General features: G+C 34.8%; 1 protein-coding gene across 5 annotated transcripts in view; it reads right to left on the bottom strand.

The window, feature by feature from the left end:
* The window catches only part of SCLT1 (sodium channel and clathrin linker 1), a 287110-nt gene that overhangs the window by 94232 nt on the left and 165458 nt on the right, over positions 1-27420 (bottom strand). For all 5 annotated transcript variants that reach the window (XM_074229305.1, XM_074229306.1, XM_074229307.1 and 2 more), the window contains 4 exons: positions 27001-27075; positions 23643-23788; positions 15703-15895; positions 12367-12563 (listed from right to left, as the gene is read on the bottom strand). In XM_074229305.1, the coding sequence (XP_074085406.1) occupies positions 12367-12563; positions 15703-15895; positions 23643-23788; positions 27001-27075 (611 nt within the window). The remainder of the gene's footprint in view (positions 1-12366; positions 12564-15702; positions 15896-23642; positions 23789-27000; positions 27076-27420) is intronic.

The raw sequence follows: 27420 nt of genomic DNA, 5'->3' as shown, positions 1-27420 counted from the left end.
TCATCTCCAGCCCAAGTCAAAAAAGAAGGGGTGTATAAGAAGTTTTCCGGTGCATGGCTCATACCACGCAAACTGCCCATAAATCCACTGATGGTAAAACTTCCAGGAAGCAGCTCATAACAAAAGCAGCTGGCAAGAGTATGCCTTCTCCTGGAGGGCACAAGAAACCCCATTGCTACAGGCTGGTACTGCGGCTCTCTGTGAAATTAGATGCTATCATAAGTCCACAAAACTTCTGATTTTTAAACTTCCCTTCTGGCTTCTGGTGTAAGAAATTGCTCAGAACTTCAAAAGTGATCTGCGCTTCCAGAGGGCAGTGACTGATGCTTGGCAGGAGGCGAGTGAAGCCCATCTGGCTGACCTGTTTGAGGGCACCAATCTATGTGCTATCTATCCACAAGCATGCCAAAAGATAGTCAGCTAGCACACTGCCCATGTGGAGAATGTGCTTAAACTTCACTATGATGAGAACCATTCTTCATTCTCAAAACAGAAAAAAAAAATCTCTTCTTGTTATTGGTAGTTCAGAACATTGTCTATTTTTCCCTATGTTGTCCAAAAGTTCCTAAGTGTATGATTGTAAGTAGAAAGGGGTATTGGTAAGTTTTTCTATTTCCATTTGTGCATGAATTTTGAGTATAAATTCAAGGGCATAAAGCATTAATGCAATCAAAAAATGTCTACAAGAACAAGTTTCAACGATTCAATTTTATAATAATTATAAACAAACCTGTCAAATTGTTCTGACAGTGTCAGTATTTGGATTTTTTTAAAGTAAAATTTTTATTGATGGCAACTAAATGATGTTTGTAGCATTTTTATTATAAGGTAGATTTCATGCATTCACTATACTTTACTGAGTTATCCTATATGCAAGTACATGTTTTTTAATGTTTTTAATTTCTATGCTGTCCTTGTAAGTTTTCTAATAAAATACATTAAACTGAAAAATATTACAAGACTGTACTGCTAGAATATTTTCATATCTCTGTTACAAATTTCTCCCTTTTACCCTACCATATGCTTCATACTAGATTATCTGAAAACATCTATCAGTTCACTACCTAATCCTTACTTTTCATTCTCTCAACTTTATCCATTCAGGTCTCATCTATGTGCTCTATAACATTCCAGCTCCAGCATTAACAAACTTACTTTCAGTTGATTCTTCTTCCAACTACATTCCTTCCATCTTTCAGCACCCCCAGGAAACATGGCATTCCTTTTCTTACACACCAATCCCAGAGGAAGATACAGAATATTATTTGCTGTACTGCTACTTCCAAATGCTTTCTGATATTTATTCTATCCAAAGAGACTGCTAATCCAGGTCCTGGTTTCAGTTATCTACCTAATTTCTAAGTCAGTCTTCTTCCTCAAGTAGTGCAGTAGTTGGTGCACAGCTTTCCTTTCCATTCCCATTCTTGCCCTTATACTATGTTCAAGATCCCTCAAACATTCTAGCCTCCTAATTTCTCGATCTACTCAGTCCTCATGACCAATTCATCCATTACACCTCAGTCACATTCTCTCATCAGTATTGGTGCAGAATTCTGAATTGTCTGACCTCTTATCATTCCATTTCACCTTATCCTGAAAATATTTTTTTTCTGAACATGACACTTCCTGCCCCTCTATCCTTCAATACTTTCCCAAATCATAATTCTTGCTCTGGCTTCAATTTCCAATTTTTTTGATATTTTGTTTTTCCAATAACATGTTATAAAAGTTTTTCAAAATTCATCCACTTGCATGTTTATAAATTACACATTTTTCTACCCCCCCCCGCCCATTGGCAAACAGTCTAGTAAAAGTTGTACGTATTCATTTGTATTCAACATGTTTATATTATTAGTCATTATGTATATGAGGAATTAGAACTAAAAGAAAAGAAAGAAAACCATGGGATAGGAAGGAAAACTTAAGAGACTTTTTAAAAAGTGAACATAGTATCCATTTAGATTCTGTGTTTTTTTTGTTGCTGTTGTTTCCTTTTGTTTTCCTCTGGACGTGAATGGTATTGTCCTCAACAGCTCACCCCGGGTTTTCCTAGATCTCTCAACTGCTGAAAAGAGTTGCATCCTTTATAGTTGGTCAACTCATAACAACTTACAATCCTGATCCTATTATTAACTAGTTTAATATTATATTGTTCTTAATTCTCAAATCTCAGGTTCTCTTATCTTATCATGACATATCTTTCAACTGTGGATTGTTTCTACCATCTACCACCTCCTCTCCTATTCACAAACTGCCAAATAGTATAAAGACAAAAATCATTCAATTGTAGATATGGGGGGGGGGGGGTTTCACTACAAATTTACATCTAACTTTAACAGAGCCCTTACTCTGCAAGGCAATTCTTGTATATATTTTCTATATCTATATATGTTGCTACCCTACATAGAATGAAAATTCCATGCTGACATGCTACTTCATTTTTGCCTTTGTATTTTCGGTGCTTAGTAAAACAACCAAAACTTAAAAGGGACTGTGATGTATGTACATGTTTGTTCACTTGCTTAATTAGGTTATTTCAAGTTAAAGGATATTCTCATGCTGAGTTAAAAAAATGCATTGGGAAGCCTTCCCCATCCCCCACCCCAAATGACTAATTACTGGTGTATATGTACATAACACCTTGTCTTAAGCATAGGGGTAAATAATGATTTCTAAAGTCTACTTGCTTTCCTCCTTTTCAGCTTTAGGGAGTTTATCTTAGACAAAACATTTTGAGTTCAGATATTTACTCCAAGTCTCGAGTTACAAAAATTCCTAACACTTAGGAAAGGGTTAGGCCTTCCCTATCTTTACCCATCTCTGGCTAATCTTTGGCTTTTTTTAATGACTGCGGTAAAATTTAGTTTATAGGAAATGTTTAGGTAATAAAACAGTAGATTTTGTTATACAGTCTGTGGATAGACACATATTGGGAGGGGAAGTTGGGGAAAGATGATTTTTCCTTAGCATTCCCCTTGGCCTAGGTCCCCTACTCAGGATATAAATGTGAAGTCCATGACTCTCCTTGAATTATTGCTTTTCTATCAAAATTCAGTCCACCTTTTGCTCCCCTATCCAAACTTTAATAAATAGGCTGTATCTTAACTAGTAGAACTGCACTTATGTATCAAAATGCCATATATTTGCTCCAATGAGATTCTTGTTTTACTTTCAATATACCTAAGAAATTCATCAATATGTGGTCGAAGTATTCAGATTATAGGTCACTTTATGTGTGGTAAAGATATGTATTGTGTTCTTTACATCACCTATCAGAGAAAATCAATGCAAACAAGTTCTTAAAGGCTTGTTAGTACTAATAGTCTTTAAATATATACTAAGAGTTGGTGTTTTCCTGCATATATTAGGCACAAAGTCTGATACTTCTTGGTAATATTTGTGGCCATGATGGACCACATATTTTACTGGCTCTATAGTTTCTCTCTTTATCTAAATGTTTAAAGTCAACAGGTAAAGTTTTCATGACCACAAAGCTACTCTAGGTGGTACTAATTGCTTCTTGCTACCACTTACAGGATCAGGGACTGTCTAGTACAGTTTTTTCTACATTGTCTTGACAGTAAAGTGTCTTCAACAGAGTGACACTTGAATCCATTTACTTTATCACAGTCTTTTGTTAGCCATCTACTCTTTCAGTCAGCCAGCCACAGATAAATGAGATAAATAGGGTTACTCAATGAATGAAATCGAGCACACAAATTCTGCTAGCCTGTTATCAAAGTAGAAATCCCAAACTTTTGGTTTTCATTTGATTGTATTCCAGATGGTTAGATGTTGCACTCCTTCAAGTATTTACCTGGTGTCATGTGACTTTCTGGACTTAACAAGGTGATTGTAACATAGCAAGCACTTAATAAATGCTAGCTTAGGGGTGGCTAGGTGGCGTAGTGGATAAAGCACTGTACCTGGGTTCAAATCCAGTCTCAGACACTTAATAATTACCTAGCTGTGTGGCCTTGGGCAAGCCACTTAACCCCGTTTGCCTTGCAAAAAAAAAACAAAACCTAAAAAAAAATAAATGCTAGCTTACTGAAAGCTGGGCAAAACTGATAATGGATGCTGAAATTTCAGTTGGTCAATCTTATCACCCAATTCTGACAAACTTCATTCAATTTGGCATTGGTAAGAACATAAATCAGTGGACTATTATCTAGGTAATTTTCAGCTATTTGAATCTCTCAAGTAATCACCTATTTCAAAATGGAGAAGTTCACTTTGTAAATGAAGTTAACAGATCTGTCAGTCAGATTTTTGTAAATGCAATTAGTTTCATATAATCATCATTCTCTTGGATTAATAATACTCCCAATTCCTCCAAACTTGGATTTACATATAGGAAAAAAGGCCTGTTTAAGTGAAGTATAGGTCAACATTAGTTACTGTATGAAAAGCTACAGATGTCTTTGTAAACTTGTTCACATCTGGCTATCCATGCATCTTTGAAAGGTTTTATTAATTTAAAGACAATTTTATGTCTCTTGTTTGCCTGTTTTTGTGCCTCCTCAGTTATAAATGCTTGAGGTCATTCAGTGGTTTAGCAATAACAGTATTTTTAAAAAATTGCAATAACCTCCAAATCAACAACAAAAACAACAAAATTCCTTAATTCTTAAAGATTCTTTGGACAAGACCAGGTTATAAATGTTTTTATTTTTTCTGGGTCAGTGCTCATTATATTGACATATAATGTAATCTACAAATTTTGATGAGGCTTTACAAAATTGGCATTTGTTAATGGAAAGTTTTAAGACATTTTCCTCTATTTGATCCAACACTTTCCTCATATTCTCTCAAGGGCTTCTCAGAAACAAAGATGTCATCAAGGTATACTGTCATTTGCAAATAGTTCATGTCTCCACTTACTTTCTCCCTAAGTGTTTGGAAAGTAGCAAATCCCCCCAAGATGTTTGAGACATACACTCAAACTGTAAAAATCCAACTGGGGTGATGAAAGCAATCTCTCTGCCATAGGGATCTGACAGTAGCCACTGTGCAGTCCAATCCTGAAAACCACTAGCTTTCTAACAAACAGTCCGGGGCATCATGAGCCTTTGTATATGAAACAACATATGTTGTTATATTAGTCTATTTTGGTTCTTTTGTTTTTTCATTCTTTTTGAGAACCCTCACTAGGGGTGACACATATTTGCTCATCTATGTAATGATGCCATTCATCAACAGATTCTTGCGATGTGCTATACAATCATTCATCACAAAGCAATTTTTTTTAGTTCTTTCCCAGAATGGTTGTGAGTCAGTGAGTTGGCTCCTATAAGTAATTCTTTAGGCACATCCCATATCCCACTCATGCACTGAAAATATATTTGTCCTTTTGCTAAACTTCTGTGTTAATCATTCCTTTCTATTCTTCTAGTACTAGGAAGTACAAAATTAAGTTTTACTGTTTCCTAATTCAGAAATTTAAGGGTCAGGGATCTTATGCTCTTCACTGTGATACTATGCTTCACAATATCAAAACTAACAGTCTATTTGTGCTGACTGAATTTCGGCTGATTAGTGCAAAAACATATATTGCTTTCTTGACACTAGCAACATCTTCAAGGAATTCTGAAGTTAATTTAAAGGATACTGGGTATGGATAATTTTTATTACTCAGGCTTCCCAGGTCAGAAAGTTCAAGGAGTTGTATAGGTACTTTCTTTAAATTTTTCTCAAATTCACTTTTTAAAAAATTTAACATAGTGTGAGCATGCAAGTTACTTTATGCTCTACTGTTTAAAACAGCAATATAATGCCTATAGTTGTAATTTTCACAGTCACCTCTATATAATTCCTCTAAGCTCTGTTGGAAAAAACTTATTAGGAAAGACTGATAAGATCATGTTATCGATTATGGGAACTGGTGTAACTCTCTTTTCTGTCTCCATTTTTCAAAGCTGATAGCTCTAGTCCTCAATTTTTGTATCATTAAAGTTAACATTCTTTTCCTGGGAGAAAATGACCTATATGTTTTTCTCTCTGACTCGAACTAAAAGAATATCTGCCTTTCTAGTTTCCTTTTAAAAAAAAACAACAAGTTTACTTTATTGGCAGAGTTGCATTCTTTTCTCCTTCCTATCCCCAGCCTGTGGAAAAGTAAGAAAAAAGCTATTTCAAAATGTATAGTCAAGCAAAACAAATTCCTACAATGTCATGTAAAAAAAAAGCCTTATTCTGTACTCTGTACTTTATCTGAAACTAAGTAACATACTTCATTGTGAGGCTTCTGAAATTTTGGTTGGTCATCTTATTGATCAGCATTCTTAAATCTTTCAAAGCTGTTTGTCTTACAATATTGTTGTAATTATAGAAACTATTCTTCTGGATATAATTACTTTATTTCACATCAGTTTTTAATAGTACAATAGTATTTTTATCATATTTGTGTATTAACATATCCATATTCTCCAATTGATGATATTCTTTTTTTCTGGCCAGTGCTCATCCTTATTTATATATAATGTAATCCACAAATTTTGCTGAGACTTAACCAAATTTCCAACTCTTTTTCACTGAAAAAATTGCTGCATATTGCACATATGAATCCTGTTCCTTTTTTTAAAAAAAAATTCTTTGAGATTTAGTCCTAGTAGCATTATCATTGCATTAAAGGATAAGCAGTTAAACAGCCCTGTGATCATTATTCTAAACTGATTTTCAGAATGGGTGGGTCATCTCACAGATCCACCAACAGTGAATTGACATACCTGTTTACCCATTTTTGTTGCCTTTGCCAAAAACGAGGGAAATGATTGTGATCTCAATGTTATTTTAATTTGCATTTCTCTAATTATTAGATTTAGAACATTTTTATATGACAATTGATAGCCTGGATGTCTTCTACTGAAAAGTCCTCTATTCATATATGAATAAATTTGACCATTTATCATTTTGGGAAAGGCTCTTATTCCTATTAATTTGAATCAGTTATCTATGTAGCTTAGAAATAAGAGAAATTTAATGGAAAGATCCCTCTCTCCAATTTTCTGCCTTTCTTCTATTTTTAACTACATTGGTTTTTCTTGCACACAAACTTTCTAATTTTATGTAATCAAAACTATCCAATTTAGCTCTAGTAAACCTCTGAGTCATGAACTCTTATTCTCTCTATATAAATAGATTCAACAGATACTTTCTTTCATGTTCCTCCAATTTATTTATGTTACTACTCTTTTTGTCAAAATTATGCATCCATTTGGAACCTGTCTTGATATTTTTGTGAGGTATTGATCTATACCTAATTTCTGTCAGACTGCTTCCCAGTTGTCCCAACAGTTGTTATCAAATAGTGAGTTCTTGCTCCAGTAGTTGGGATTTTGGAATTTGTCAAACATCATGTTATCTATTCATTTGCTTCTGTAAATTGTGGAACTGTGCTGTTGCATTGAATGACTTATTTCTCACAATACTGTATTGTTGATTACAGCTTTTAGTGGAATTTGAGGTCAGGTATTTCCTTCCTACATTAAAATTCTGTTGTTATTCTTGATCTTTTGTACTCCAGATCACTGATATCAAACTCAAAATAGAAATGGGGGTATAAACAGATCTCCTGCAGGTTGCATTTTGACTTAGAAAACCATTCTTTTCCTATTTTTAAAATTTATATAACAATGAAATTAATCGTTTTGTTTTTTTTTTTTTTTAGTTTTTTTGCCAGGCAAATGGGGTTAAGTAGCTTGCCCAAGGCCACACAGCTAGGTAATTATTAAGTGTCTGAGACTGGATTTGAACCCAGGTACTCCTGACTCCAAGGCTGGTGCTTTATCCACTACTTCACCTAGTCGCCCCAAATTAATCATTTCTTAAAATGTTTGATGAAATTCATTTTTAGCTCCATCTGGTTCTTTTGTTACTTTTTTTTTTAAGATAGGGTTACTTAAATGCTCTTTTTCCTGTTCTGTTGATCAGGTAAGGTTACAGTTTTGCAAATATTAATAGAGATAATTTATATTGTTAGATGGAGCTGGGCAAAATAATTTCTGACATTTTCTTTTATTCTTAGCTGTGAATTCAGCTTTTTTCAGTTTTGGATATAAGTAATTTGATTTTCTTTTTTTTTTTTAAGAAACTAGGTTAGCTAATGGCTTCTTTACTTTATTAGTTTCTCTTAAAAACTAGATTTATATATTAATTTAATTTGTGTGTATGGGGAATTTTCAATTTTGTTAATTTTTTGTTTGATTTTCAGGATTTCTATTTCGCTGTTTAATTGGGGATTATATCTTAATTTAGTTTTTTTTAAGTTGTATGCCCAGTTCATTGATCTATTATTTCTTTTATTGACAAAAAAATGTTTTGTGATATAATTTTTCCCCAAACAACTGTTTTGGCTACATCCCAAATGTGTTTGTTTTTTTAATAGTAATACTCATTTAAAACTAGCTTATATTCCTTTCCCTGTCTCATCTTTCCAGGTAGGATAAAATTATTTCTGGTTCCATCTTTTCCTATAGTTTCAGTGAGTTCCTTCAACTGAGTCAGAACCTAAAGCACCTAAGAGTTTACTCCCTTTAGTTTCCTGGTATTACAAATAGGCACAAGTCCCCCAGGTGTTTAGAGTTTAGTATATGTCACATGAAACATTTTTTGACTCATCATTTATAACCTAAAATGATTTTATATAATCTTATCTTTTCTTCATTGATCAATCTTCATGTCAGTCCTATGGCAGTCTATACATACACATACACACACACATATATGTATATACTTTTATGCCTTTAGGTCAGACTAGTTCTAGAATCCTATTTTGATAAAATGTATATTCTCTGAGGGTACTACCCTTCCCACTATTAGTATGGATAAACAATTGTTCACTTATGAACTGCAATGGTACTTCTCTTGATAAATTAACATTTTTTCAAATTAAATCAGTGTCAATGCAAGTTGTTTAGCTAATGTGAGTTTATATATGGATTCTATGTATATAAATTATACCACAAGTGCTAAATAGCAGGGCCTTTAAGATTTTCCATTTAATAGTACATATTGTCAGAATCAGAGATCCACCAGCTCTCAAATAGTTCTACTGTCATCCTGGACCAGTCCTCTAGAGTTCCCAGGCACAACTGGGACCTTCCCTGGAAATATTCCTAGAATGTTATTTTCCTTGTTATCTACAACACAACTTAACATTTATCTTCAGGGGAAACTTCTTTGGGGCAACCTAATCACTGCTGATGTACTAGTGAGATGATTCTGTCTACATGACAGAAATGTCTTTGGGTCTTTAAATTTTTTTTTTTAATTGGGGAAGTTTGCCTTCCATGGACATCTAGGTGGCAGGAGAACAAATGTCCTTGGTTTATTGAGAGTGGACTCATCATCATCTGAGCATATTTTTATCAGGAAAATTCTGTCTGCAGCATTCTTAATAGGATTAATCTCAAACTTTTTTTCAAATTTAAACCTTAATTTCTGTGTTGAGGCACAATTTCCATTTAGTAAATACATAAGTATATTAAATAACTTCTTTTTTCTTTGACTCCAGGATTGTGAACTCATTTCTAAGTACTCCACCTTATCTGGATTTTTTTTCATGTATTTTCAAATGTGCAAATGAAATGACAATTCACAAAGAAAATCATGGGCGTGGAATTTTTAAATTCTTTTTTTTTTTTTAGTTTTTTGCAAGGCAAATGGGGTTAAGTGGCTTGCCCAAGGCCACACAGCTAGGCAATTACCAAGTGTCTGAGACCGGTTTTGAACCCAGGTACTCCTGACTCCAGGGCCGGTACTTTATCTACTATGCCACCTAGCCGCCCCTGAATTTTTAAAATCTTAATGTGGATCCAACATAAACTTGGATAGGAAAAATTTTCATCTTTCTTTTGAACTATCTCTAACTGAAATTTAACATTTACTTCAAACATTTAAAAACAAGAGTTCCTCAGTTCCACCAGACTATCATGAAGTGTGCAACAACTCCTCATTAAAAGCATATTTTATTCCACATTTTAGTGATTATCAACTTTCACAAATTGAAAATATTTTTCACATATAATTTTTATATCCTTTAACAATATTTCTTGATAATGCCAAAAATGTACCCACATGCTAAATAATATGGTCAATCTCAATAATGAAAATTTTAAAATGTAATAATGCCAACATGTTATGAGTAAATTTTGACAATTACAAAATAAGTGGCATTTTAATAAAACAGAACTAAGATTCTTATATTCAAAATATTCAAAATATGTTTTGTACAATAATGCAGGAAATGTTTCTTAAAAGCAAACAAAGGGCAGCTAGGTGGTGCTTTGGATAGAGCACCAGCCCTGGAGTCAGGAGGACCTGAGTTCAAATTCAGCCTCAGACACTTAATAATTATCTAGTTGTGTGATCTTGATCAAGTCCTTTAGCCTCATTGCCTTGCAAAGACCCACCCCCCCCAAAAGCAGACAAAACAAAGTAAAAACTTTAGCACAATATTTAAATTCCTAAATAGATAAAAACAAAACAAATTACCCTGGACAAGCCCCAATTTGAATACAATACTAAACTCATTTTTCAACCTAAGGAACAGTATAATGGTCCCTGTACTCTACTTGTTTTCTTCCTCTTTGGCTTTAAGTGTATTTTAAATGAAAAGTTCTGAGTTGAGTTATAATCACTCCTAACCAAAGTTAGAGTTCAGAGATAGGACAATTCCTAAGACCTGGGCAGCAGGCAGAATATCTGTTTATTCTTATCATTATACTTATCTCTAATTAACTTCTAGTTTCATTGTGATTTTTGCAAAATCCATTTTTTTGAAACTATTTCCATAAAGAAACAATAGATTTTTTTTTAAATATCTAGATAGATGAGAATTGGGAGGAAAAGTTAGAGACAGAATTATCCTCTTCTTGGAACTTACTCATCCTAGGTTCTTCACTCAGTTAATATCTAAAAAACTCATGATTCTTTCCTTCTCCATGCTCTATCCTAGTTTAGTCCTCTCTTTGCCCCTTAAAAAACTGTTAGAAATGTTATTCTTGCTCAAATCTTTGTAATCTTTGCAAAAAGCCTACCTCTGAATATGAAAGTGTCTTCCTCTCATAATTTTCTATGTCTGTAAGGAAAATCACCATTTTTTAAAAATAAAGTAACCAAGTCTTACAACTCAGGAGTAAAATGTCTTTAGTGAGAAAAACAAGGTAGGAGAATGATTCAGAACACTATTGCCCTAATCCACTAAGAGGTGATAACCTAAACTGGGTGGTGGCAGTCTAAAAGAATAAGACTTACATAAGAGAAGTCAAGAAGATAAAAAAGATAAGATTTAGCAATGGAATGAATAGGTGGGATGAGAATTAGGCATTATAGGTTCATCAAAGGACAAGGTAACTGGGAAAATGCTGCTGTCCTTGACAATAAAAGAGAAGTTCAAAAAGTCTTCCAAAGGGAAGATTTGGAGTAGAAAGATAATTTGTTCCCTCTTGGTCATGTTGAGTTTGAAATGGCCCCAAACACATACAGTCCATGATGTTCAAAATGCAATTGATAATAGGGGACTACAGTTAGTAGAGAGATTAGGGCTGGAAATTATTAGAAGAGATTATAATTGAATTTTTTAGCTAATGACTTCTCCAAGTGAATTAGCATGAAGAGAAATGCCAAGACTCAGGACTGAGCCTTAAGGGATACTGACAATTACTGGGCTTGTCATATAAAGATCCAGTAAAGGAGACTGAGGAGTACTTGAATAGATAGAGATAGTAGCCAGTGAGCAGTGTCATAAAAACCTATAGAGAATAGAAGGTAATCAACAGTGTCATTAATCATGGAAATTAAAAGATCTGGTAACTTTTAAGAGGGCAGTTTCAGTTGAGCTTTAGATAAAGTTGGAAGCCAGATTGTAAAGGAGCTAACAAACAGTAAGGAAAAAGGAAGAGGAGGTATTTAGTATAAAGAATTTTCTCAAAGATTTTAGCCATGAAGTGGAAGACAGTCATAGGACTATAACAGGTGATACCATATTATATAGTGATTAAATATTGATATCATATTTTAAAATAAGTACCTCAATGTCACATAAATTTCTTGAGATTACTATCATGAACTTTTCTTTAAGAAAGTAAAAACAAGATTTTGTCAAATTAAAAAAAGGATTATACAACATTTTCAGAGATGAACAAATGCCATATTCTGCATCTATAAGCATTTTTAACAATCACAAAGTTAACACAGTTTATAGTTCTTCATTAATCATAATGAAGTGTCAATTAACTATCTCATAAGATAGCAAACGGTTAAGACTCTAAACTCTCATTTCCAAAAGATATTAGGCTATATTGTTGAACAAGCTAACAATTTACCAAGCACTGGAAGATTATCTAAAGGTAATACTAGACTTACTTTAAATTGCTGATCCTCGTTTCTGCTGTTTCTGTAATCTTTTTTGCTTCATCTTTCCACCGGTTGGTTGCCTTCTGATGAGCTGCTAACAGACGTCTCAATTCAACAGTGGAATTAAGATTACTATCTTCCAATTCTCTCAAACGAACTTCAAATCCATGCTCCTTTACTGAAAATTCATGTTCCATTGTGCTGATCTAGTGAACAAAATGAATATAGTGTTTCTCTTTTAATTTACTCTTCTTATCACTATAAGGATTATAACAGTGTGAGCAAGTAGAGATAGTCACTCTGCCAAACCTATTCTTCAGTTCAAGATCAGTTCATGAAATTAAACTATAAAATTTGTTTTCATTTCTAAATTTCATAAAATTGATCCAAAAATATAAGGTTATGTTGATAAAGTAAAAAAAAAATCTTACACGTTTTGTTTTGAGCTTTAAATTTAGTAAGTACTTACTATATATCATGTAAGCTAGGAGATAAAAAAAATAGGGATAAGAAGCCATTTAGGGTACTACATTCTTACGTAGATGATAAGACATGCACAAAGATGTGTCATATAAGTTAGAACATGATCTATGCATATGAGTGACATGGAAAAAGTGTTTCAGAGGAGTTAAAGTGGTAAAGAGAAATTTCTTTTCTTTTTTCTTTTTATTAAAGATATTATTTGAGTTTTACAATTTTCCCCCCATCTTACTTCCCCCCCCCATGGAAAGCAATCTGTCAGTCTTTACTTTGTTTCCATGTTGTACATTGATCCAAATTGAGGTGATGAGAAAGAAATCATGTCCTTAAGGAAGAGACAAGAAGTCTAAAAGGTAACAAGATCAGACAATAAGATATTTTTTCTAAATTAAAGGGAATAGTCGTTGAACTTTGTTCAAACTCCATGGCTCTTTATCTGCATACAGATGGTACTCTCCAATTTTGGGTACAGCCCAAAATTGTTCCTGGTTGTTGCACTGATGGAATGAACAAGTCCTTCAAGGTTGAACATCACCCCCATGTTGCTGTTAGGGTGTACAGTGTTTTTCTGGTTCTGCTCATCTCACTCAGCATCAGTTCAGAACAATTTCTTTTCTCCAGGGTATAAAAGAAGGCTTCAAAGAAAAGGTTACATATGATAAAGAATAGGAGAAGAGATCAGGGAGATAAAGTGGAGGGTATGGAATATACAAAGGCACTGAAGTAGGAAAATGGGGTGGGGAGGGGAAAAGTGAGTATGAATTACAAAAAGTAGACCAGTATAATACACAGTTGAAAATGGGAAGGGGAGTAGTATGAGATATGTCTAGAAAGGCTGACTGGAACTAGATTTAGGAAGGCCTCGAATACTGACAGGTCTGAAGTTTTAAAGGTAAAGGGAGTAACTGAAGTTGGAAGAGACATGGTTGGATCTGTACCTTGTGAACATCACTATCATCTGGAAAGAAGGACAGAATAGCTACTATGAAACCTGAAGGCAGAGTTGAGGTAAAAGTCAAGATACCTAGCCCAAGTGGTAGAAATAGTTAAGATTTAGAATTTGAAGAGGATGTCTGTGGTCTAAAATGAGGATAAGGCAGAAGGAGGAAGAAGTACAGATTTCATCCAAGTGTGGATACCAGGATCTGCTGTTTAAGCCTAGCGTAAGGAAATAGGCAAGAAAAGGAGCATTTTGAAGAGTCTGAAGCTCCCAGATGATGAAGGCTAACCTGGGCTTTTAAAAATCAGTTTGTTTGGAAGGCTAGCCAGGATGTTGCAGTGTGAGGACCCAGTGAAGTTCAGTTTCCCCTATAGTCAATGATGCTCAGGGAAGAAGTCAGGAGGCAGGGATGGACAAGAACCTCAGAATTCACTGCTTTGAGCTATGCCAGCAGTTTGGATGCCCAGTGAAAGCCAGGGGACTCAGCATTTGGTCTAGGCTAACAACATAGAATAACTCCGAAGGGTCAGGAATGGAAATCCAATACCCAGAGCTCAGGGCAAGACCAGTGAGTCTGAGAAACTTAGAGAAAGTAGCTGGAAAAATGGCCAAAAAAGGATAAAGTTGTGAAGTCAGATATGTCTAGGGCACAGACCTAAAAGAAGAGTGGCTCTAAAATACCTATAGGCAAAACCAATGACAGTTTCCAGGAGAAATGATGCAAATATTTAAGAATGATTTGGTTGAAGTTAGATGAGGAAGGGAGTCAGAGTAGATATGAAAGCCATCGAGGAGAGTCTAGGAGGTCTTGTCCAAGTCGTTTAGAACCAGGGGGCAAAGTAAAAATATAGGAACTCTACCAGTCATTTCCTGAACTCCTAGAAATACCACAGTCAAAATCCAAAGCTTCTAGACTGAAGAGACAATAATATGGGCAGAAAAAAAGGCATTTGAATACCAAGTTGAAACAGGAATACTAAAATTTTCCTATTTCACTTAAGATTGCAGAAGGAATTGAATAAGATAGAGAAACTAGAAATGATGTTATGTTTTAGTTATCTTCAAAAAAGAAAGATAAGCGAGGGGGAAAGAGGGGTAGGAATAAAGGAGAATTTACTTCACAAAATCTGGGAGTGCAAGTAGAAGTCTACACAAAAGTGGAAGGGATGGAAAAATCAAGACACTTCAACTTCACTTTGACATGAAATAGATTGAAGTGAGCAGAAGCAGGAAAATAACTTATATAAATGAGCAATTATAAAGTGTGAAGGACTAAAAATTGTGACCAACCTAATGATCAACAATGATACCTGAGAGTCAATAATTCATAATGCAAACTACTGACAGAGAAGTGATGGATTAGTATACAAAGTAAGAAACATACATCTTTAGAAATGGCCAATGTGGCCAGAATATAGGTATCTGTTGCAGGGGTTCTGCTTTTCCTTTTCAAGGGAGGTAGGTAGAGGTAGGAAAGGAGAAAGGAGAGATATTTGTTCAATTTGTTAAATGTTAAAAAAAAATCACTTTTGAGCATCATGCAAAACAATCAGTGGCAACCATGTTAGAGGGGCTTGTGGGATCCCAAATAATTCTCAGTCATCTGGTATAGCACCTATAGTCTCTTTTAGAGTGGTTCTCTCCAAGAATGCAATTGAAGAAATACAACAGTCTTAGAGTTATCTAATATACCATACACTGCTTCATTTGCTTTGTCAAAAATGCCAGATTGCTTCATGCTTAGTAATTTTTTTTGGTGGAAAGTGAAAGAAATCATATCCAAAGATGTCTGACTTGTTGAACTTTCTGAATTATGATCAGTGTTTTCTGATAGGCAGAAAGAATAAGAGAATTTCTAAAATTGTTTACTACTCTCTTAAATATTCTCTGTACTTGACATTGATTCAAATAGATCTTGATGATACCTTTAATTTGGCTTTTTGTTGCGCCTCCAAAGCAATTTTTCTTAAATCTTCAGTGTCTTTGTGCAACTTTTCATTTTCTTGCTGTAGTTTCAACCTTTGTTCGCTGACAGCATCACAGTTCTCTCTTTCAGACTCTAAAACACTTTGAAGCTTTTGAATCCTTTCATGGCTACGTGACATTTCTTCTTCAGAACTGATAGAAAACAAAACATCCCACTTAATGATCTGCTATAAAATTCAAGAAGTAAGCCCACATTTTACAGTGTTTTGTTTTTTCCTTTCTGGAGTCATTTAATTATAATTCACAATTATGCTTTGTTTTTTAAAAGATTTTGTTATAGTTGGTACATTCTATATAAAACAAGAAAAGTAGCTAAATTAAACTACCTATTCATCTTTAAAAACTAGTTTGCAGGGGCAGATAGGTGGCGCAGTGGATATAGCACCAGCCCTGGAGTCAGGAGGACCTGAGTTCAAATTTGATCTAAGACACTTAATAATTACCTAGCTGTGTGACCTTGGGCAAGTCACTTAACCCCATTGCCTTGCCAACCCCCCGCCCAAGACAAAACAAAACAAAAAACTAGTTTTCAATCTTTCAAATTCTGTATGTTATATTTAAGAGAATGGATAATATTATACATAAATTTCACTAGGCAAGGAGGATTAAATGGAAAGAAATTCTGCGTGACCAAAATGGAGGCATTTCAATGGAATAATTTTCAACTTAATCACTGAATACAGTTATATGAAAATATATCAGTTGATCACATTAATATATTAATGAGGGATAAATTTTTGCATTATCCCCATGAGATTTGCCTGTTTTAATAAAATTGTAATAGTATAGCTACAAATACTTTCAAGTTATTTGGATTTTGAAAAATGTTTTAAAGGGTAGGAGAACCCATTAAAATATGAGAGTAACATACAAGAGCTCCTCTTTTCTAAATACACTAAGAACTATATAAAATTTTCTTTTTTTTATTGCCACATAACACAATAATTATAATAGTCCAAAATTGGTTATCACTAGCCCTGCTTACAACCTAAACCACAATTAATGCTGTAAAATGGAAACAGACTTTAAATGGAGTATATGACTCTGTTTCTTTGACAGAGTAACTATGAATAGAAATGGGAGGGTGAGCAGGTGGTATGCAGATGACAGCTGAGATTATGATGACCTCAGAGGACTACAGGTTCAAAGTCACTTGCCACATAAGCAATTCATATGGAGAATGAGAATGTTTAAAAATACACTAACATCAGTCCATATAATTGAAGTGTTATGACAATAATGGAGAATAAGTGAGACTAGGAACAAGCAAAAGGGTTCCATTGGTTTTAGAGTGTGGCTGCCACCTGTAGACTCAAATTTGTTCTTAGAGATTCCCCATGGGCTTCTGCCAGGTTGCACTGAGTCTTTTTCAAAGCATAAACATAGGAATCTGCTGATTCTAAACTATACCCTTCTTGGAGATCTTAAATGAACCATTGGCAGAAGTGTGGAAGACTTTATGTGCAAATCTAAAAGAACAGCAGCTCAACTTTGGGAAGCAGGAAAGCTGATTTTTATTTTTTAATTTCTGTGCCCTGTTCCTGCCAAATCACATATCATGTTTAAAATAATCTTAAACTAATTTTTCTGTGTTTAGACAAGCTACTGCTGAATAAGAAATATTACTGCTGTTCCATTTTTTTAAAACTATGTTTCCCATTTTTCAGTAGGGGAAAAACTAAACACATTTTAATCAATGTGTCTGTCTTATGGCTTTTACAGGGTCTTCGTGTTTGGCGTATAGGAATTACAGTATATTGTGTTACATAACCCTTTTCACATCTTTTAATAGTTTTATATATAACAACAAAATCTATAACTTTAGCAAACAAAGATAACTAAACTGTAATGAGTATCAATATGTACTTTTAAATTGGTCTCTAGATAATATCTTAAAATGTATCTTTGATCCTTATTGAAGGTAATAAAGATTTCTGTTATTTTTAAAATATATAATCTGAAAAAAACTTGATCTTTTAGCCCAAACATAATAAAAGTACACTCTAGCACATAAAATTATAATTTTTTCAGGCTTTTTTTTTGCAAGGCAAATGGGGTTAAGTGGCTTGCCCAAGGCCACACAGCTAGGTAATTATTAAGTGTCTGAGACCGGATTTGAACCCAGGTACTCCTGACTCCAGGGCCAGTGCTGTATCCACTATGCCACCTAACTGCCCTTGAAGATTTTTTCTTTTTTTATATTTAATATTTATTTATTCTCATTTTGTACAAATTTATACATTAATAAAATATTCTTGTTTAAGAGTAAACAAAATACCCCTCCCCCCCAAAATATAGACTTGCTTGAGCAATAAAGGGGAGAGAAAAAAATTAAAATTAAAAAAATAATAGTAATAATTGTAGATATGGCCAGGTGGCGCAATGGACAGAGCACCAGCCCTGCGGACAGGAGCACCTGAGCCCATATCCGGCCCCATACACCCAACAATCACCCAGCCGTGTGACATGCAAGGCACCCCAACACCACTGCCCTACAAAAACGAAAAAAAAGGGTGGAGGAAGACCCAAAATAAAATAAAATAGTAATAATAGCAGGGGTGGCTGGGTGGTGGACAGAGCATTGGCCCTTGAGCCAGGAGCACCCGGGTCCAAATCTGGCCTCAGACACCCAAAGATCACCCTGCTATGCGGCTCCAGGCAGGCCACCCAGCCCCATTTGCCCTGCACCCTCCGCCCCAAATAAAAATAATAAAAAATGTGTTTCGGTCTTTGTTCCAAAATCAACAACTCTGTCGCAGGTGGCTCACATTCTTTATGATAAGTCCATTGCAAACATTACTTCCATATTTTTCCACCACTGCCATTGCTGATCGCAACTCACTTTCTTATTTCTCCACTACCATGTACTATACTCTCTCTCTCCTTTCACTCTGACTCTGCTGTAGGGTCGCTGAGTGGCACAGCAGACAGATCCCTGGTCCTGGGGCCAAGAAGCCCTGAGCCCCCATACCACCCCTTAGACCCAACATCCACCTGGCCCTATGGTCCTGGATAGGCCATCCAATCCCAGTCCCTTGCAAGAAGTAAAAAAGAAAAGTTGTTATATCTGACCATTCTCCATCCATGGTCCATCCTCTCCTCCATCACTCACATCCCCACCCCTTTCCCCTGTCCCCCGCTTCTTACTCCAGATGTCTATATATATATATATATATATATATATATATATATATATATATATATATGCACATATATGCTGTTTCCTCTCCTAGCCACCTCTGCTGAGAGAGGTTTCCTCATTCCCCCTTGTCTTCCCCCCTTCCATATCATTGCAATAGCTCATTGTAATAAAGAAAAATCTTATTATATGAAATATCTTGGCCTATTCCCCCTCTCCTTTTTCTTTCTCCCATTACATTTCCCTTTTTTTTCTATTGACTCCATTTTTACACCATATTTTATCTTTAAATTCAGCTTTCTCCTGTGCTTCAACTATAAAAGCTCCCTCTACCTGCTCTTTTAACTGAGAAGGTTCATATGAGTATTATCAGTGTCATTTTTCTATGCAGGAATACATGCAGTTCATCCTCATTAAGTCCCTCATATTTTCCCCTTCTCCTCCAATCTCTATGCTTCACCTGAGTCCTGTATTTGAAGATCAAACCTTCTGTTCAGCTCTGGCCATTCCAACAGGAACATTTGAAATTCCCCTGGTTCATTGAAAGTCCATCCTTTTCCCTGGAAGAGGACATTCAGCCTTGCTGGGTAGTTGATTCTTGGCTGCATTCTAAGCTCTTTTGCCTTCTGGTATATTGGATTCCAAGCCCTACGAGCTTCCAATGTAGTTGCTGCTAAGTCCTGTGTGATCCTGACTGCAGCTCCACGATATCTGAATTGTGTCCTTCTGGCTGCTTGTAATATTTTCTCTTTGACTTGGGAGTTCTGGAACTTGGCTATAATATTCCTAGGGGTTGTTTTTTTGGGATCTCTTTCTCGGGGGGAAATCGGTGGATTCTCTCCATTTCTATTTTGCCCTCTGCTTCTAGAATATCAGGGCAATTTTCCTGTAGTAATTCTTTGAAAATGATGTCAAGGCTCTTTTCCTGATCATGACTTTCAGGTATTCCAATAATTTTTTTAAATTTATCTTTCCTAAATCTGTTTTCCATATCAGTTGTTTTTTTCAATGAGATGTTTCACATTTTCTTCTAATTTTTCATTTTTTTGGTTTTGAAGTAGAGTCCTGATTTCTCATAAATTCATCAATCTCCCTGAGTTCAATTCTTTGTCTATAGGATTTGTTCTCCTCAGAGAGCTTTCTTATTTCTTTTTCCATGTGGCCAATTTTGCTTTTTAAAGCATTCTTCTCCTCAATAACTTTTTGAACTGTTTTATCCATTTGACCTAAGCTGGTTTTTAGCATATTATTTTCTTCAGCATTTTTTTGGATTTCCTTGACTAGGCTGCTGACTTCATTTTCATGTTTTTCCTACATCTCACTCATTTCTTTTCCCAGTTTTTCTTCTAACTCCCTTATTTGATTTTCAAAGTCTTTTTTGAGCTCTGTCATAGCCTGATCCCAATTTCTGTTTTTCATGGAGTCTTTAGATGCAGGAGCTTGTGTTTCCTCACCTTCTGACTGAGTATATTGATCCTTCTTGGGATCATAGATAATGTATTTCTCAATGGTGTTCCTCTTTTTTCCTCTGCTTGCTCATTTTCCCAGTCTAAGCCTGTTTTTGGGGTGCTTCCTGAGCTTTTGGGACACTCCCACAAGGGTCTCAGTGTATGAGGCTCTGTCCTTCCTCCTGTTCTGTGAATGACCATATGCGCCTCCCTCTGCCGCAGGGCTGAGATGGGGGGGGGCCCTGCTGTTCTATGGGGGGGGCCTAGAATGTGATCAGGATCTGAATGTGGTCAGAACCCCAGAGTCCTGTTCCAAAGGCAGAGGATAGAGCTTGGCAGTCTCTCTTCACTCCCCTCCCTAGGTTCAATGGGCTCAATGCCCTGGGGGCTCTTGCTTACTAGCCTGGCCTGCTTCTGTTTTCTGGTCTGCCTTGGCCATGCTGCTGCTCACTGCTGGCTGTGTGCCCTGAGGGCTGGACTTCACGTGCTCCCTCTGGCAGAGGTCCCCCCCCACACTGGTCCCCCAATTTGTGCCCAGTGCTCCTGGGGAGTAGCACCCTGGGGCTGCCTCCGGGAGGCTGAAGTTCTTTCACTCTTGTGGGCCACCCCTCTGGCGGCTGCCCCTCCGACTCGGGGAGCAGAGCCTTTCTGCTCTTTTCCAGGTTACCTTGAGTAGGAGAACTGCCTCACTGGGTCCCTCTGTGGGTTCTGTCTCTTGAAAATTTTTAAAGTCCTTAGTTTCAAAGATTTATGAGAGAGCGCCTAAGACATGATCTGCTCTTGTCACTATCTTGGCTCCGCCCACAAAATTATAATTTGCACACAAATAGAAATATTTATCTAAATCTATTTCAGAAAAAAAACATTTTACTTATTCCCACAGGATTGACAAAAATACTTTTGCATACACAAAAAATGTGTCAGATTAAGGATATCATTGTTATACAGACCCCACAATCTGTGAGAAAACTCTATATGTCAGTTCAGGTAGATACCTGATCTGCCCTTTAGAATCTATCTGGTAATTCCTGGGTCACTGGGAGGTCCAAAGCCAGAAGGGAACAGAGACAGGACTTGGCTTGGAGAGATCTTCTTGACTCTGAGGCCTATATCCTTTGTATGATGCTAAGACACCTCTTTAGATCCACATTTATTAGCATAAAATGGTAAGTATGTGGTAACTATTTCAATATGGTTCATTATGATGGTGAAGAATGGATTTGTAATTTAATTCAATAACTTGAAATGAAAAATTTTTTTATCACATTGCTCCTGACTTAGGAAGAAAAACCCCTTTAAATAAGTTTTGAATGTGTATAAAACTGAAATAATATTGACATTTCAGTTTTTTTTAATTTTTTTTTTTTTTTTAGGTTTTTGCAAGGCAAATGGAGTAAAGTGGCTTGCCCAAGGCCACACAGCTAGGTAATTATTAAGTGTCTGAGAATGGATTTGAACCCAGGTACTCCTGACTCCAAGGCCGGTGCTTTATCCACTGCGCCACCTAGCTGCCCCAACATTTCAATTTTAAGGTTTCATCATTAGCAAAAGTTATTACGCATGCCACTTAAGGATAATGACAGGTTCTTCAGTATTAAAGCAGTCTGTATCAATGGGTTGTGTTTCCAGATTTTATATAAAATTAATTATTTGGAATTCAGATCTGATCTCAGAAACAATAGATTTCAAAGTTATAATGTTCTCATCATTTTTGTTCAGTTGTATCCAATACTTTATGAACTCATCTGGTGTTTTCTTGGCAAAGATACTGGAGCAATTTGCCATTTCCTTCTCCAATGGATTAGACAAACACAGACTAAGTGACTTGCCCAGGATTACACAGCTAGTAAGTGTCTAAAGTCACATTTGAACTCAGATCTTCCTGACTGTAGGCCCAGTATTCTTTCCACTGACCCACGTTGCTGCTATATGTTGTCATACTAATTAACCAAAACCTCTACACCCAATATGTGGCTGAAGTATAGGAAGACACATTCACAGTTCCAACTTGGTATTCCTCTTTTCACCAAACCTTAAAAATATGATTTTTTTTCATGTTAAGATTCCCCTTACTCTAAGACACTGCTCATTGCATAGTCTGGAGCAGCAACTCTAAGTTAGAGGTGAAGGATAGGAATCAGATTCCAGAAGATTCCTCAGATATCACTTTTTTTCTGAGTCTAGAGATTGATTTCCATTTCAATTGATTGAGATTAAAACACTCACTCCTGCATTTCTCTTAGCCTCTTCCTTCTTTTCACTTCTATAAGTCAACAAATAATTTACTAAGCATCTAACACTCTACTAAGTAACAAAACAAAAATGTAACTTTCCCAAATTTCATTGAAAGTTTAGCAATTTTCTATGTCTATGAAGGCGCCCCTCTTCTTCCAGTCACCATGGGTTGTGAATTAGAGGCTTCCTCTACCCTTCATTTTTCTTGATACCATATATTTAATGAGTTGTCATTTCTATTTCCACAACAGCTTTCATATTCATCTCTTCTCCAGCACACAATTACCACTCTAGTTTAGTGTCTTGTTGACATTGCCTATAATGTCCTCTCTCAAGTTTCTCTGCATCCTCCACTTAGCTGCTAATGTAATTCTCCTAAAGTGCAACTCTGACCAGATCACTCTCTAGAATTAAATAAAAATTCTTCTATTGGTATTTAAATTCTTTTGTAACCTGGCTGAAGCCACCTTTTTAGCCTTTTTTCATGATCCAGGCAAATCTTGCTGCCTTCACAGATGCCACTGCTTTCCCAGCTTCTGGGCTCCCTCTTGTCTCACCCTTCTGGAATGGAACTCCATCTCAGATTTACAAGCTCCATTCAAAGTTTAGCTCCTACCCTTCCAAATGTTGGGGTCTTCCCACACTAAATTCTTTTATATTTATTTTGTAAATGCTGCTATGTATTATTCTATGCATATTTTTGCATGTACATATTATTTCCTTATACAGAATATGATCTCCTTCAATGTAGGATATTTTAATTTTATTTTTACATATGTCCCCAGTTCCTAGCAGAGTGGCTAGTATATTTGTCCAGTTCTCCATGATTTTTAGTATTAATTTTGAAAAAAAATTTGTTGGTCTAAAAGCATTTGGCTATTGGAATTACAATAACCAAAAGGATTCGGAGGCAATCAAATTATGCTTATAAGAATTCTCTCCAAATTTGGATGTAGTTAGAATTTTATTAATCAAAAAGATTAAAGAAACTCACTGTACCAGATAATCCACATTTTATAAATACAGAATTATGACATATACATAGATTATTATTTACCTCATCTCAAGTTGTTTAATTCTGTTTTGTGCTGTCTTAAGTCTTAACTGAAGATCATCCTTGCAACGTTCTGCAATCAAGCACCTCTGGTGCATTTCTTCTAGTTTTTTATAATCACCTTCATTTCCTCTGCCTTCTCGATAAATCTAGATTATAAAACAACAGAATTTTGCAATGCATTTTACAAAGGAAAAAACTGAGGCTCAATAGGTGAAATGTCTTGGCCAACGTTGAAAAAGTAGTCAAGACTCAAATTCAGTTTCTAAAAATTTCAAATCCAGTGGTCTTGACACTAAACCACTTTAGATGAAGAATATAAAGCTTATTATAAAACTTAAAGAGTATTAAGCCTTGAAAGCAATGAAGTCTACTCTAACTACAGTGGTGATTTCTGAATTTTTCAAATGAGGGTGTTTTTTTAACATTAAAACAAATGAGAGAATCCATCATAATTGGAGTTATACTATTAATACATAATGATTAAAAATATATGACAAAACCTTTTATGAATCCAATATTTATAAATTATTTTGTATTTTATTAATTATAAGAATATCTACATTTGAAAAATATTAATGCATACATATATGAGACATACTATATATTCAGCACATGGAAATAAATTTGCAGACTTCTTGCAGTAACTCTGTAGTCTATGGGTCAACAGAAGGAAACCACTGAATGGTGGTTTATATTAGATGATAAGACTTCAATCATTTATAATAGTAACAATATGTTTTTTTAAACTTTCTTTCATTAGGGTCTTGTATTGTCTTTAGTTTTTTCAAGTAACAAAATATATTTTTTTAAACTTTCTTTCATTAGGGGCTTGTATGGTCTTTAGTCTTTTTCAAGTCTTTCACTACTGGGAAAACCAAAGCATTTCATGGTGAAAAACTTCACTCTCTTTGAGAAGTATTTTTAGAGATCTCACAAGGATTAAATTTGGCATATTTCTTAAAGAGTTTATAAGATCAAAAAAAATTAATGATCAAGTAGCCAACAAGCTGTTTCTGAGCCTGTTTATACTTAGTTCAGACAGGCAATTGGATGACAAGTACAGTTCATCACTAGGTTTATACATAAAGCCTTTCCAGTTTTAAGTTTTGCCCTAGAAGATTATATCAAGGAATTATCAATGATTAGGTTAAGTCATTTTACAGAGACAAAACGGAAGGGTGAAACTAAAGAAATTATCATCAGTGGCAGGTAAAAGTAACCAAAGAAAGGAATTCAAGTTATTCTAATATCATAAAGTCACTCTAATATATTATATTAAAATATAGAAGTTATGTCTACATATAGTAAGATGTCAAAATAAAAAATAGACAAAATTCACCTTGAAATTATCTTAAACAACTCCTAAAATATATCAACAGCAGCTTTAGACAGAAAGGGGCTAGGATCTTTTTAAAAGTAGGTAATCAGAGAGCAGATGGATCTGAGATGGTTACTATGGAAACATCTAAATGTAAATTTTATTTTTCATCATACCCAGCTAAGCTAGGAACAGGAAACTAGACTTCTAGTGATTAAAAGAAAACAAACACAGGTAAAGTCTTAATTCACAATAAAATTAATAATTTAGGAAAAAATGAGGAAAACCTCAAAAGGGTTTCATTTATAAACATGATATATTATGTTTCTTCTTCCTACTTTACTGTGAAGCAAAATGGGAGAAGGGGAATGAAAGAAAACACAACAGGAATCTTCTACATAACCAAGAATACTAAGAAAACTAAGTAAGCCTGAACCACTGAGTAGTTATAAAAGCCTACACAGAATGAACTGACTGTAGGCACAGAATGACCTGACTGAAGGTTAGATGAAAAACATATTCTAGTATCAGCTTCAGCAAGAAATATTTAAATTGGGAGGTGACACTTACTTAGGATATTGCAGATTTGTGCTTCCCAATCTCCCATCTCATACTATCTCTCTAGAGTAGACTCACTAAATGAAATGATCTTAAGAATCAGCTTATTTAGATTTCTTCTGCCTGTCTTGCTGTCTTTGTCTGTCTGTCTATCTGTCTCTGTATCTCTCTCTCCCCCCTTCTTCCCCCTCCCTTCTACTATGATATGCTATATTAGATTCTATTAAGGGGATAATAATAATAGAACCTACCTTAAAGTGTTGAAAAAAGGATCAAATGTAAGAATCCAAATTTCGATCTGGAAGCAACCTTAAAAGGTGAGGCCCTAGTGAAGTGCCTTCCTTGCCTAGTGGTCACATAGGTAATTAGAAGTAAAGTCAAGATGTGAAAACAGGGCTATACTAAATAGTCGTAAGAATGTCTCCTGAGTTTATAATCAAGTTATCATTGAGGAAATTAAAACCTGCTTTCATGAAAACACTTTTTGATTGTTTGGTTGAGTTTTTACAAAACTATCATCTGACATTAAAATCAAAATGACATTTTATTATTGTGGCTAAAAGTTGTTCTTAACTATGGGCAGAATTATCATGGACACTGATAGATTTTCATTCAAAAATAAGACTTTTCTGTACTCTGAGATCCTTTTCTCACTTGTTTCCTGAAATGATCTTTCAATCCAAAATTGGAGATAACTTTGATTTTTTTTCCCTATGATCAGGGTCTGGCATAATGAGCACCTCATAAATTCTTTTTCATTGATTGTTTAAAAAAAAAGTAAACATACCCACCAAAAAAATGACATTTTTATATTCACAATGAAATTTAATGGCTGGTTTCTGAGTCTTTTCTAACAATAGTTTTGTTTCTGATTCTTTTTTTTAGAAAGGTGAGAAAATGAATCTGTAAAACAAGGAGGCCTGAAATCACAAAACAGGGTTAAAAAAAAGGGAGCTATAGGCCTTGAAGACAAGACTTTTAAATTTTAATATTTAAGATCTAAGACAGACTTTCAAGATTTTATTTAATGATACACATTTTTATTAAAAAATGTTGCTTTTGATTAAAATAAAATTTATCATTTCCTGATTTTATTCTCTTAAGACTTTATAAATGGGATAGTCTATCTAACTCTAATTATTATTAAACATATTAATGGAATATTATTATGTTGATCTGATTATGCCCTTATAAGCAAATACATATACTTCATATGATTATATTGGAGTATACAGTGTCTAATTTCACATAGTACATGATTAAAAAAGTAAAAGTTTAAAGGTCTTGATATATATATATATATATGACAAGAAACTTATCTGCTAAAATATTGGCTAACTGATATTTAAATATAGATTTGGAATGCTTTTGAATAGAAGAAAGGCATTCATTAAGGGTTAAAACTAATAGAACTTTATGAATACACTAATGAAAGCAGATAATGACTAAGACTAGCTATAGAGTTGTGTTGTTTGTTTTTACCTTTTCTAATTCTTCTTCCACTGCCCGCTTTTCTCTAACAATCCTTTCAATTTGGTTCTGTTTGTCTTCATTTTCCTGTAAAATGGACAAAGAAATATTTGTGACAATCTATATACAAAAGAGGTATGCCCACTAAAAGCACTAGTTACTGTAATAACTTCCTGCAAAGGGTCCAAATGAAAAAGGAATTCCTTCAGATCCTTCAAGCTGCTACTACTGATTGTGTACACAGGCCATTTTCAGTGAAATCCCTGGCCACTCAAAATATTTACCTAATAATCTATAAACCAAAGATAGAAAATATATACTATCTAAACTATGATAGGTATTTGAATGACATCCTATGAAATTAATTCATATGTGGACAAATAATATGATTATACAGATGATTAATATAGTAATTAGCTGATCAAAGAACTG

The sequence above is a fragment of the Macrotis lagotis genome, chromosome 3 (assembly GCF_037893015.1).
Source record: "Macrotis lagotis isolate mMagLag1 chromosome 3, bilby.v1.9.chrom.fasta, whole genome shotgun sequence".
NCBI classification, from domain to species: domain Eukaryota; kingdom Metazoa; phylum Chordata; class Mammalia; order Peramelemorphia; family Peramelidae; genus Macrotis; species Macrotis lagotis.
This window is presented reverse-complemented; position numbering and strand designations above follow the sequence as displayed.